Source organism: Lynx rufus, unplaced genomic scaffold, assembly GCF_022079265.1.
Source record: "Lynx rufus isolate CCGP_SWC_20201006 ecotype Redwood Valley unplaced genomic scaffold, mLynRuf1.p SCAF_24, whole genome shotgun sequence".
NCBI classification, from domain to species: Eukaryota; Metazoa; Chordata; class Mammalia; order Carnivora; family Felidae; genus Lynx; species Lynx rufus.
In genome coordinates, this window is record NW_025814839.1 from 21,736,530 (window position 1) to 21,749,058 (window position 12,529).

The 12,529-nt window shown below is 52.1% G+C and overlaps 1 protein-coding gene across 1 annotated transcript in view; it reads right to left on the reverse strand.

Annotated features, from left to right (window-relative positions):
- Positions 1-12,529, reverse strand: part of KIAA1671 (KIAA1671 ortholog) — a 142,571-nt gene that overhangs the window by 127,103 nt on the left and 2,939 nt on the right. Inside the window, exons 2-3 of the mRNA XM_047088396.1 lie at positions 11,364-11,451; positions 5,886-8,735 (exon numbers count right to left, since the gene is read on the reverse strand). Coding sequence (XP_046944352.1) covers positions 5,886-8,735; positions 11,364-11,451 — 2,938 coding nt within the window. The remainder of the gene's footprint in view (positions 1-5,885; positions 8,736-11,363; positions 11,452-12,529) is intronic.

The following is a 12,529-nucleotide window of genomic DNA, read 5'->3' on the forward strand; positions in this document are numbered from 1 at the left end:
AGGGGCGTAAATGTTCACGGCCTCAGATGAGGCAATGGTTTCTCAGATATGGCATCAAAAGCACAAGTGTACCAAGGAAAAATAGATGGGAGCTCACCAAAATGAAAAACTTTTGTGCTTCAAAAGGCACCATCAAGAAAGTGAAAAATAAAACCCACACGATGGGAGAAAATTTCTGCAAATCACAGGACTGTGAAGGCAGTTGGGTCCAGGATATATAAGGAGCAATTGCAAATCAATAATAAAAGAGAACAATAACCCAACTTAAAAAGTGGACAAAGAAGGGATACGCATGGTCAAACAGGCACATGGAACGATGTGCCATGGAAAATGCAAATCCAAACCACGATGATACCTTTATACCCGGTAGGATGGCGGAACCAAAGAGACAGGTAAGTGTTGGCAAGGATGTAGAGAAACCAGCCTTCATGCACTGCTGACACAATGTGCAATGGCGAGATGACCTTGGGAATCAGTGGCTCCCTTATGCTCTGGCCCCTGCCCCCTGTGCCCACTGGCACCCTTCCAGCATCCACGGGACCGGCTCATCCACATGATGGCCATCACTCAGGTCCCCTTCCCAGGGGATCTTCTCCTGGCCACCCTCTTAGAGTCACCTCCCCATCGCCTCTTTTTCTATCTCCCCAGGACTTAGCACTCTCACTCACTTGAGGTCTGCTGGCCCCCCAGACCTGAGCCATCCATGGGCACATTCTGCGATTATGGAGATGTTCTCTATTCGGGCTGTACGATAACAGTCGCCCTGAGCCACCTGTGGCTTTTGAGCACTTGAACATGGCTCAAGTGGGACTGAGAAGCTGAATTTTTAATGTTATTTAAACTGATTTACATTTAAATGGCCACATGTGACTGGTGGCTGCCTTATCGTGTGACACAGCCTGATACAGTGGGCTGGTCCCTGCAGCAGCCGTGGTGCCTAGATCAGGGCCTGGCTCAGGGCTAGTGCATTTATTAAATGTAGTAAATGAGCGGAGGTCTGGAGGCGCTTCTTTCAGATTCCGTCAACCCTCCTTCACATCAGGCCCTGGGCCGCGGTCTTGACCACACATTATTTCACGATAAATCTCCAACAAACCACGAAGCAGGCAGGATTCGCATTCCACAGATGAGGAAATTTAGGCTCAGAGAGGTCTGGCGAGATGCCCAGAGTCACACAGCTAATAAATAACGACGCTAGGGCCTGATCTCGAGTCTGCCCGAGAGGCAGTCCGGGGCCGCCTCCAGGGGGAAATCAAATCATAGACGTACAAATGGTTCACCTCGCTAATAGAGAACTCCAATAACTCGATGAGAAAAGGGCCATGTTCCAAAAGAAAAGTGGGCGGGACTTGAGCAAGCAGGTCACAGGAAGGAAATACAAGGAGCCTCATACATGTGACAACAGGTGGGCGCTCATCAGGGGCAGGAGATCCAGAAGTCTGGTAACACACCCGGCTGGTCAGGCTGAGGGGACGTGGGGCCCTGCCCCTGCTGGCGAGGCTATCTGTAAAAGGGCATAGCCCCGGACGACACAGGGCACTTTGGCACAATCCCGCAAGATTACAACTGCATTCACCTTCAGACTATCGCCATTCTCAACCCACGGGCAAACCTGCACGTGTGCAAAAGTGACGTCTGCCCGTGGTTTGTAAATAGCCAAAGATCAGAAATATCGCCATCTCTACCATATGGCAATCGAAAAGAATGAGGACACCCTCTATGGGCTGAATCCAAACGCTCCCAAGGACACTCACACAGGGGGGAAAAAAAAAAAAAGGAAGAGTCAAATCTAACAAGGGTGGGCCCCACCACAGAGATTCCAACCAGTCTGGTCCGGGGTGAGGCCCCTGCATCGCTCTCTTTTAGGGTTGCCTGGGTTACTCCCATGTGCACCCAAAGTTCCAACCACCTGGAGAGAATGCGCTCTTTGATGGAGAAAAAACCAGAGGCAAAATTAGGAATATGTGTTCGTGTTTGCTTGTATTTTCAGAAAGAGACGCTGTACGAATTCGGACCAAAAAAGAATCTAAGTGGTCAAGGGATGGGAGGAATGCAGAGGATTTATACTCCATGCCTTCAAGTATTTTTGGAGCCTCTGGAAAAGGTTCTCTCTTTTGAAATGAAAATAAATCATTTAATTAAATGGAACACTGCAATCGGGCCTGGGACAAAGTTATGTATGTGGATAGGGGGGCCTGGGTGGCTCAGTCAGTTAAACGTCCGACTTCAGCTCAGGTCAGGATCTCACAGGTGGCGAGTTCGAGCCCTACATCGGGCTCTGTGGTGACAGCTCAGGGCCTGGAGCCTGTTTCCGATTCTGTGTCTCCCTCTCTCTCTGCCCCTCCCCTGCTCTCCCTCTCCCTCTGTCTCTGTCTCTGTCTCTCTCTCTCCCTCTCAAAAAAATTAAACACTGGGGTGCCTGAGTGGCTCAGTCTTTTAAGCGTCCGACTTTGGCTCAGGTCACGATCTCAGGGTTGGTGGGTTCAAGCCCCCCGTCGGGCTCTGTGCTGACAGCTCAGAGCCTGGAGCCTGCTTTAGATTCTGCGTCTCCCTCTCTCTCTGCCCTCCCCCACTCATGCTCTGTCTCTCAAAAATAAATACACATTTTAAAAAATCTTTAAAAAAAATAAGTATGCGGATTAAAAAAAAGAAAAAAAGCTTAGTCTTGAGGAGCCTGGGTGGCTCAGTCTGCTAAGCGTTCGACTCTTGATTTCAGCTCAGGTCATGATCTCACGGTTTGTGGGCTTGAACCCTGCATCAGGCTTCTTTTTTTTTTTTTTTTCCTTAAAAAAAAAAAGCAAGTTGTAAGATTTCCTGTAGAATATTACCATGTTTCTGTAAGAGAGTATGCTATACCTGTGTCTGTATCTGACGGGGGCTTCCTTACCCACGGAGTGACGCACACTAAGGGGCTGGATGAGCCTCGGGTGCGGGCAGGGGACAATCTGCACTGCAGGGTGCCTCCACCCCCTAGAAGCCAGGAGAAAATTCTTCCCTGGTTGTGACAAAGAAAATGTCTTACACTTGGGGTGCCTGGGTGGTTCAGTCAGTTGAGCATCCTAGACTCTTGACTTTGGCTCGGTTCGTGATCTCATGGTTTACGGGCTCGAGCCCCGCATCAGGCTCTGCACTGACAGGGCAAAGCCTGCTTGGGATTCTCTCTCCCTCTCTCTTTGCCCTCCTCTTGCTCTCTCTCTCTCTCTCTCTCTCTCTCTCTCTCTCTCGGTCTCAAAAATAAATAAATAAATGTTTAGAAAGGGAGGGAGGGAGGGAGGGAGGGAGGGAGGAAGGAAGGAAGGAAGGAAGGAAGGAAGGAAGGAAGGAAGGAAGGAAGAAAATGTCCTACACTTTGCCAAACGTGCTGTAAGGGCAAAGCTGCCTGTAGCTGAGAACCACTGACAGGTCTGGAAGGCTGTGCCCCAGACCCATCATCTAGGGGAGCTTTTCCTTCTGAACTGTATGTTTCCATCACACGGTTCAGTTTCACACAAGCGTTCACTCCTTTTGCGATAAGGAAAAATACAACAGCTACAAATAAAGATACATACCATGGACAAGCAGCTCTGTGGTGTTTAGGAAAAGCCGCAGCATATCAAACATGGTGACTGTGGTTGCATCTTGGCGGGGGGAGGGGCGGGGACAGGAAAGGGGCTCAAGGGGTATGCTTTTTTATTCGCTCTGGTAAGGTCTGAATTTTCAACAACCAACACTTTGTCCTTCTATATTGCTTCCGTTTATTTTTTCAAGATCAAGAACCAGAGATGGTCGGGCAGGAGGGAAGGGAAACAGGGAGCTGGTCCAAGGCCTCCCAATCCCCCAGTGAGAAAACAGATCCCCTGACAACGAGCACTCATGGGGCCTGCGCACCCCGGGCGGGCATCCAAGGCTGGGCCGGGGCCCCCCTCCCCACAACACCCTGCCTCTCCCGCTGCCGCCAGACACCCCGAGCAAGGCGCTGGCAAAAGGACCAGGTGTCACCTTTCCTTGCCCCCTCCCCTCTCCTGCTGTTCCCACAATAACAGCCTCGTGAAACGCTCCTCGGGCAGCGCATCCGCACAACCCACGGGCCGGTCCTGTGCCCACGCCCACCGGGGGCCCAGCCGGCGTGGTCTCTCCATTTCTACCAACAGGGCTGCTGGGCAGAAACTTCGGTCACCTCCGCGGAGGAGTGTGCTTTACACACAGCTGGTGAGCGGCACAGAGGAGTCTGAACGTGGTAACTGGAAAACCCCGGTCGACCCCGTGTGTCGGGGAGATGGTGACACTATCCCACTCTTTTCGTGTCTACAACATCCCTTCCCAGGCGGGACCCTCTGCTCTCTTTTCTACAGATGAGGAAACTGAGGCTCGGGCGCCTCAGTGAAAGGGTTTGCCCTTCGTCACTCGGTCCGGGTGGCAGATGTGGGACTTGGGTGCCAGTTGGCTGACGCCACCGCACATGAGTGGCAGTGCAGGGACCGAGGTTCCACACTGCTCCCAGAGCTTGCCATGTCTGGTCCCCACCTCCAAACCTTTGCGCACGCTGTGCTTCTGCCGAGAATGCCCTCACCCCCCGAACCAGCCTATCCAAACTCATAACCACCCCCCAGCGTGGGCTCCGGCCAGCAGCTCCTCCAGGATGCCTTCCTGGGCCTCTTCTCCAGCACCTCACCTCCGCGCCTGATCATTTCCTGGCCGTGAGTCACCGTGTCCCATCTCCCCGCAGAGATCATAAGCTTCCCGAAGGCAGGCTCCATGCCTCAGATTTTTTCCCCACCTTCAAGATTCCTCATTTACCACCGAGTGGCCTACGTGAAAGCTTGGGTATCGAGCCAGACGTGGGTTCAAATACCAGCTTTGCCACTTGGTGCTGTGTGACCTGAGACACGTTACTTAACTTCTCTGAGCCTGGGCTTTTTCAAGGGTACAAGACGATTGCACCCGCAGCAGACGTTGTGGGCGCCCAGCCCTGCGCTCAAGGACCTGCTGATGGCAATGGGGTCCTGCCGCGTGGGGAGTTTTCTCTCCACCACTGAGCATGGCACCAGACAGAATGGAAGAGTCTGAATGCTGAGAGTCCCAGAAACAGCCCCCAGTGAGGACAGAAGGGAAATGGAAAATATATATGCCAGGTTCCTTGCTTCTTGGACAGGACAACTCAGGGGTGATCTATGCTACTGCTCCAACGAGAATGAGCCTCAGATGCCCACAGGGGCACTTTTAACACCTGCCTCACTTCTCCACTGGGGATCCCAGAGGGGAATCACCTCCTCAAACAGCTGCTTGCAAAGGCCTGCCTCTGCGGAAACTCCAACTGTCCCACAAAAGAGGGATTGTCATGAGACTCACCTAAGATCGCTCACTCACTCGGGGCGCCTGGGTGGCTCAGTCGGGGAGGCATCTGACTCTGGATTTCGCCTCAGGCCACGATCCCAAGGTTTGTGAGATCGAGCCCTGTGTAGGGCACTGTGCTGATGACTGGGAGCCCGCTTGGGATTCTCTCTCCCTCTCTTTCTGCCCGTCCCCCACTCTGCTCACCCTCTCTCTCTCAAAATAAATAATTAAACATTGAAACAGCCAGTATTCCCTGAATGCTCACAAAATGTCATGCATGATGCTGAATATGCAGGACACGATAATGAACTTGATGACAACACACAGGAATGGACAGAGGGTGCTCAATAAATGATACCGATCGTCACCAACATTCTAGGCCAGACGTTTCAAACTGGTGGCCCCGTGGACTAAATGGAGGCATCGCGTGTCAAGAACTGGCCGGAACTGAGCTCTCTATTTGCCACAATCCCCGCCACTCATGTACATACCCACCTGGCCCATGTCGCGTGGGATTTTGAGCCCCCCTGGCCTATGTGTTTAATCAACGCCTTACAAAACTGACCACTCACCTTCTGAGTGTCTCGAGTCCCCGACTCTCGCCGACAGAGCCCCATTTTGGTCTCCTTGACCTCAGAACTGTCTCCGGGGAGGCTGGACCTCCCCTGGGGCCACTCTCGTCTCCTCTCTCTGGCTTCCTGCATGGCAGACAGGCCCTCTCGGATTTTGGCAGGCGGACCCTTCTCCGAATAGGCTCTCTTGACATCCAGCTGTGACCTGTCACGGTCATAAGGGTGATCACCCCACTGGAACACACTGGCCTCCTCTTCCGTCCCGATGGATTTCCTCGGGGTCCCTTTCTTCTGGTGAGCGGGGGATGACTTGGGCAACACGCTGGCCCCACTGCCCAGATCCTCCCAGGTTGGGGGCTTTGACTCGGCTGGGTAATTTGAATACTTCGCACCTTGATGTTTACTAGCAAAGGCCCTTCTGTCATCCTCGGGGATTCCTGAGTCTTTTCTCCTGGGACCGGTGGGGCCTGAAGAAACCCCTGGATATTTTTCAGAAGGAGCTGAGACTGGCAGAGCCCACAGTGGAGAGCTGGATTTGGTGTTTGTGGTTGCCCCCGGGGTCTCTGCCCGCGGCTTGCCAGGGCCAGGAGCGGAACTGTGGTTTGCTTCGGTGAAACCTGCTTGTTTCTGGAGACCCTCGGCTTCGGGCCTCTCCTTCCAGCTCCTCCTTCTTGGTTCCACCCTGCCTAGATGGCCTGGCCTCTCCTGAGTCGAGCCGCTGGGCACCGAGGGTGCCCCCTCCAGGGGTTCCTCCACCTCCTGCTTCTTGTACTCTGCCATCAGGGCGTCAATGTCAAGAACACTGGATCTGTAGCCATCTCTGATTTTACCCGGGACCCTTGCACTGACCACCTCAGTGCCCCTTCTGGCGAGGAGATCGTTGGCTTCTGGGTGACTTTTGGAAGCCGGGGGTGTTTTGGGAGCGCCGCTGGGGGACGTCTTGGTCCCACAATCCTTCCAACTGTTCTGAAAACCGGTGCCATCTTCTGGTCTCCGATGACTCCATGAGGCGTCGACATCCATGATTCTTTCAACAGAAGGATCCAGAATCCTGTCTCCAAGAGGTGACAGACGGTCTGTTGGCTTCAGAGGCTTTGAAAAGCTTGTGTGGTCGTGCTCTCTGCCCTTAGTCCAGTTTTTACTGCCCTTGCTCTCCAGTGGCCCTTCATGGTGAAGAGAAGCCAAGGTAGGTGTTCGAGGATGAGGAGATGGAGGCGGTGCTGGTTTTCTAGAATGTTCCGTCAAGTTTTCGGGCCCTGACTTAACAGTACTTTTTGCTTTTTGAGTATCAGGAATCTGATATGTCACTGCAAAAAATGTCGCCTTGGGTTCCAGAGAGGACCGTTGCTTCACCGCTGGGCGAGTCTGGTCCTGTGAAGCACTTGGGTTCTCCTCCTGGGCCTCCACCCTGTTGTGGGAGAGCTGGGGTTTTCTTAAGGCACTGACGGTGGGGCTCAAACGGTCTGTTCGCCTCTGCTCCACCTTCGAGGTGTTTTCTGGGGCCAGGAAGCTGAACTCCTCAAACTTCACGTCGTGCGGTAATGTCCGCCGTCGCCACCTCTCGAATCTCTGGTCCGCGGGACCAGCCTTCCGCATCTTGACTTCAGGCTCTGGTGCCTGGGCTGGCCTGGGTTCACCCTCACCGGAAGCCACAGCGAGGGGCCCTCTCTGCACAAGCGCTTCTGGATGTGGCCGGGCTCGGAAGTCGGAGGGCTCGTCCTTAGCCAGACAGAGAGGATCCAGAGGGCACCCCCGGGGGGGACCCCTTTCTCCCACTGAGCTGCAGCCTCCTGACTTGTTTCTGGCCCCAGCGGGCCCCTCGTGCGGAGCCTCCCAGACGGCCACCTGGATGGCCCTCCCAGAGGGGACTTCGGAGCCGCACGACCTGGCTGAGCGCTCGCTGTTGGCCCCGGGGCTCAGTTCCGAGCCTTTCTCTTCACTGGCCACCACGGTGGCTTTATGCCAGTTCAAGGTCGCCCCCCCTGTCCATTTGGGTGACAGGCAATTGCCCCCAAACGTGTCCTTTGGCTCCCGGAAGTCAGGCCTTGGCTCACTGACCTCATGAGTCCCTTGAGCTTCCCAAATCAAACTGGCCCTGTGGACGGACCCCGCCTGACCTTCCAGCCTGTACTCTGGCTCTGCAGGGGTGACCTCACGGGCCTGCTGCCTCCCCTTTGGTGAGAGCCGAGACCTGCCACTTCGCAGGGTCATGGCTCTTTCCTCCAACGCCACGGAGACGGCCTCACTGTGCGCACACTTGCCCACTGTGTGCATCATGTCATACTTGGGCTCGACCCTCTGGGATGAGGGAGGGTTTTCAGCACGTTGGAGGAAGGGGTTCTTATTGTGTTTTTCGTCCAAAGGGTATTCTTCCGGGAAGGGCACGTGACACTGTCTGGGTTCACCATTTGAAAGGGCAGTCTGTCCCCATTTCTCTGCATCAGGATTTTCGAACCCTCTGGAGCTCTGTTTCTTGAGGGCTGTCTTTTCAGGCAGGTCCTTCCCCAGCCATGAGCTTCTCTCGCGCCTGGGTCTGAACCCTGAGACACTGGCATCAGCCACATCTCTGGGGGCCGTGGCTGAGGGACGGTGTCCTGACTGGTCAGCCACTGTGTGTCTCTCCACGTGATGCTCAAACACCGTGGCCCACACGGTCTGGAAGCTTCCATCATCTTCTGGAGTGCTGTCAGAAGGGCTCAGAGCCCCCACCGAGCTCTCACCCCGATGGTTGCCAGGGACTTGGTTAGGACTGTCCTTCCACTCTGTCTGCCTCGACTTCTCTCGGAGCGTTCCAGGCTTCCAGGAGCTTCTCAGGACGGATGCTCTATCCACACCATGCCCTTCCTTTTGCTGAAAAAAAAAAAGAAAAGAAAAGAAACAATGCAACTGACGTTAAGGGACTTTGAAAGGGAAAGGAAGAGGTGAGGTGATCAACACAGCTGCTTTTAAAATCACAACAGGGGCACCTGGGTGGCTCAGTAGGTTGAGCGTCCGACTTCGGCTCAGGTCATGATCTCATAGTTCATAGGTTCGAGCCCCACGTCGGGCTCTGTGCTGACAGCTTGCAGCCTGGAGCCTGCCTCGGGTTCTGTGTCTCCCTCTCTCTCTCTGCCCCTCCCCCACTGGTGCTCTTTCTGTCTCTGTCTCAAAGATAAATAAACGCTTAAAAAAAAAACCCACAAAAAAATACTATTTAAAAAATAAAAATACATAAAATCACAACAGTGAGATGCCATAAAATGTTAAAGACCGAACACACCCAGTGAGGGTGAGGATGTGGGAAAATGGACACTCTTGGAAACTGTTGGCAAGAACATAAAAATGTTCAAATGCGCGTTTCCTTTAATCTGGCCAATTTCCTGCCAAGACTCTTTCTTGGCTCGGGTGCCCAAGTCGGCGTCAATGAGAAGGCTCAGGGAGCACCGCTTGAGGAAACAAAACCAACACAGAAACAACCTAGGTGCCCATCTGTAGGGCACAGGCTAAGTGAGCTTTGACCTAATGCAGACAATGAAATGCCACAGGGCACTTGACTCCACAGAAGGGGGTGGGTCCCGATGTCATCTCTAACAACACACAAAACACTGTTGTGTGGGCAGGAGAAAAGCAGACTGCAGACAGTGTATTTCTAAAACGATTCCATTTTTTAAACAACCCCATGTGTATGTGTCTATACATGTAGATAAACAAGGGAGAAGAGCTATAAGTTCATCAGTGAGTAAGGGCGTCAGAGCAGGAGAAAGGAATGAGGAGAACGTCATTTTTTCCTCTTACACACTTCAGTTCTGTTCGATTTTATAACAGGCGTGTGTGAATTAGCCATTTCTTAACCTTTTTTTGTTGCGAGAAGTAAGTCTACTTCAGGGCTCCTGGGTGGCTCAGTCAGATGAGCGTCTGACTCTTGATTTCGGCTCAGGTCATGATCTCAGGGTCATGGGATCGAGCCCTTTGTCGGGCTCCACACTAAGCGTGGAGCCTGCTTAAGATTCTCTCTCTCTCTCTCTCTCTCTCTCTCTCTCTCTCTCTCCCTCTGCCCCATCCTCGCTTGCACTTTATGTCTCTCTAAAATACAATGAAATGAAATGAAATGAAATGAAATGAAATGAAATGAAATGAAATGAAATGAAATGAAATAAGAAATAAGTCTACTTAAACAAGTTAAACAACGACTTAACCATCAAAGTAGCCAATCCCATTCCTGGGTAGATCCCCAAAAGAAGGGAAAACACATGTTCCAATAAAAACTTGTACACCTATATCCATAGCAGCACTATTCACAGAAGGTGGAAATCACCGAAATGTCCACCAGAAGAAGAATGGATAAACAAATCGGGGTCCACTTGTACAACGGGGTATTATTCAGCCATTAAAAAGGGACAGGGTACTGATTCACGCTCCAACACAGAGGAACCTTGAAAACATTATGCTAAATGAAAGAAGCCAGACAAAAGGATATGTGTTTTGTGATTCCATCTGTAGGGAATGTCCAGAATAGGCAAGTGTCTATAGGGACAGAAAGTAGATTCGTGGTTGCCAGCGGCCACAGGTGGGAGATGGGAAGTGACTGACTGGCTAAGGGTTTCCATTTGGAGTGATGAAAATTCTGAGGGCCCCTGGCTGGGGAGCGTGCAACTCGATCTTGGGGTCATGAGTTCAAGCCCCACGCTGGGTGTAGAGATGACTTAAATAAAAATAAAAGTAAAAATAAAAATAAAAAATTCTGGACTAGGGGCTTCTGGATGGCTCAGCCGGTTAAGCATCCAACTTTGGCTCAGGTCAGGATCTCACAGCTTGTGAGTTTGAGCCCCACATCAGGCTCTGTACTGACAGCTCGGAGCCTGGAGCCCGCTTCAGATTCTGTGTCTCTCTCTCTCTCTGCCCCTCCCCCGCCCGTGCTCTGTCTCTCTGTCTCTCTGTCTCTCTCTCAAAAATAAATAAGCATTTAAAAAAAGATGAAAACTCTGCACGATGCATCAGCCACAAAACAGTTAGACCTAGTAGTTATTTCATAAGCTTTTTCTTATTAAACAGAATAAATAAAAATAGTTTTACGCAATTTAGCTTCCCTCCTTCCGCTATTGTTAGATGACAAGCTGAGGTAGGGAACAGGGACATAATGAGGGAAACTGAGGGAGTTCCAATTAACAGTGTTTAATCTAAATTTTAAATTCTTAAAAAAGCAAGCATTCGTACATAAGAAAGCCAGGCTCCGCTTCCTCTTTGCACAGGAAACGAAATAAAACCTGGCAATTACATTTGTAAACAATATTTAACACTAAGGAGGGCAGAATCACAAACCCAAAGGGGACTTAAAACGTCCCAGCATTCAAGAAAAAAAAACAACAAAAAAAAACCGTTTTCTTCTTCATGAGAGGCTTCTGATTGTTTCCTGGGTCTTGTGGATCCTGAAAGCTCTTTTTCCAGTAAGTAAAGCCACCCACTAGAAAACAAGACGTGCCAAACACAGAGGCTTCTCACCTTTTCTCCGGGTTCCTGAGGAAGCTCGCCACTTAGCTCAGAACACTTCTCATATCGGACTTCGTTGCTTGAAGCTGGGCTTGAAAACCTGGCACCAGAAGATCCAAGTTATTTGCACGGGGCCAGGGACTGGGACTCCCTCCAGCCCACGCCCCGTAACTAGCTCAGGAACCCAGGGGTGAAATCGGCACGGAGATCAACAAGGCAACACGACCTGGTTTGCTTTGAGAAAAGATGTGTCTGTGGCCGCTCTAGCCGCCAAACCGAGAAGGGCCCGGTGGGGAGAGTTTACCTTAAACACAGCATCACTGGGGTAGCAGGAGCCCCAGGCTTGGAAGAAGAGACCTAGGTGCTGTCCCAGCTCTACTGCCTCCGCACTGCAGGAGCTTGGGTTGTGCTTGTGGCCTCACCTGAGCCTCTGTCTCTTCATCTATGAAACGGGGATAATTAACACCTCCCCATCGTCTTTTGTAGGGCAGATAAGAGGCTACCCAAGGCCCTAATAGCTATGTGAGGGCGTTTAAGGAAGAGTAAAGATGCCCCAGGAGGGATAATTAATGGTTGTTGTTAGCAACCCCAGGCACAACAGCAGCCCCACCACAGACCTGCCACGGGACCTGGGGGTGGGGGGGCGCGTGGAATGTGTGGGGGCATGGGCAGGTCTCTGCCTCTCTGGGTAACCTTGGCCAAATCATTGTCCCTCTCTGGGCCTCAGTTTCTCCACCTGCCAAGGGGAAGAGAATGAAAGGGTGTTCTGGTGTTAGCATTCTCCCGTCTCTGAAGAGCTCCCTGGGGTGGATGCCTAAAGATGAATTCAGGGCTGAGGGCTACAGAGACCAGGGAGGGGAGAGAGACAAGCCACTTAGACTCGCCCCACTCTGCAATCCAGGGTCCGCCACCCAGGAGGCATGAGGCCATGGGTGAGTCGTTTCCAAACTCAGAGCCTCAGTTTTCCCATCTGTCAAATGAGAATAATCCAAGGCACCGGGAGGACGCAGGAAAAGGTGTGTGAGGTCCCTTGCATGGGTGCCTCTTGCTCTGGTATCTCAGCTCAGGCCTGGCTGCACGTGAGAATCACTTGGGAAGCTTTTAAAAACAACCAAGCTAGGGGCGCCTGGGTGGCGCAGTCGGTTAAGCGTCCGACTTCAGCCAGGTCACGATCTTGC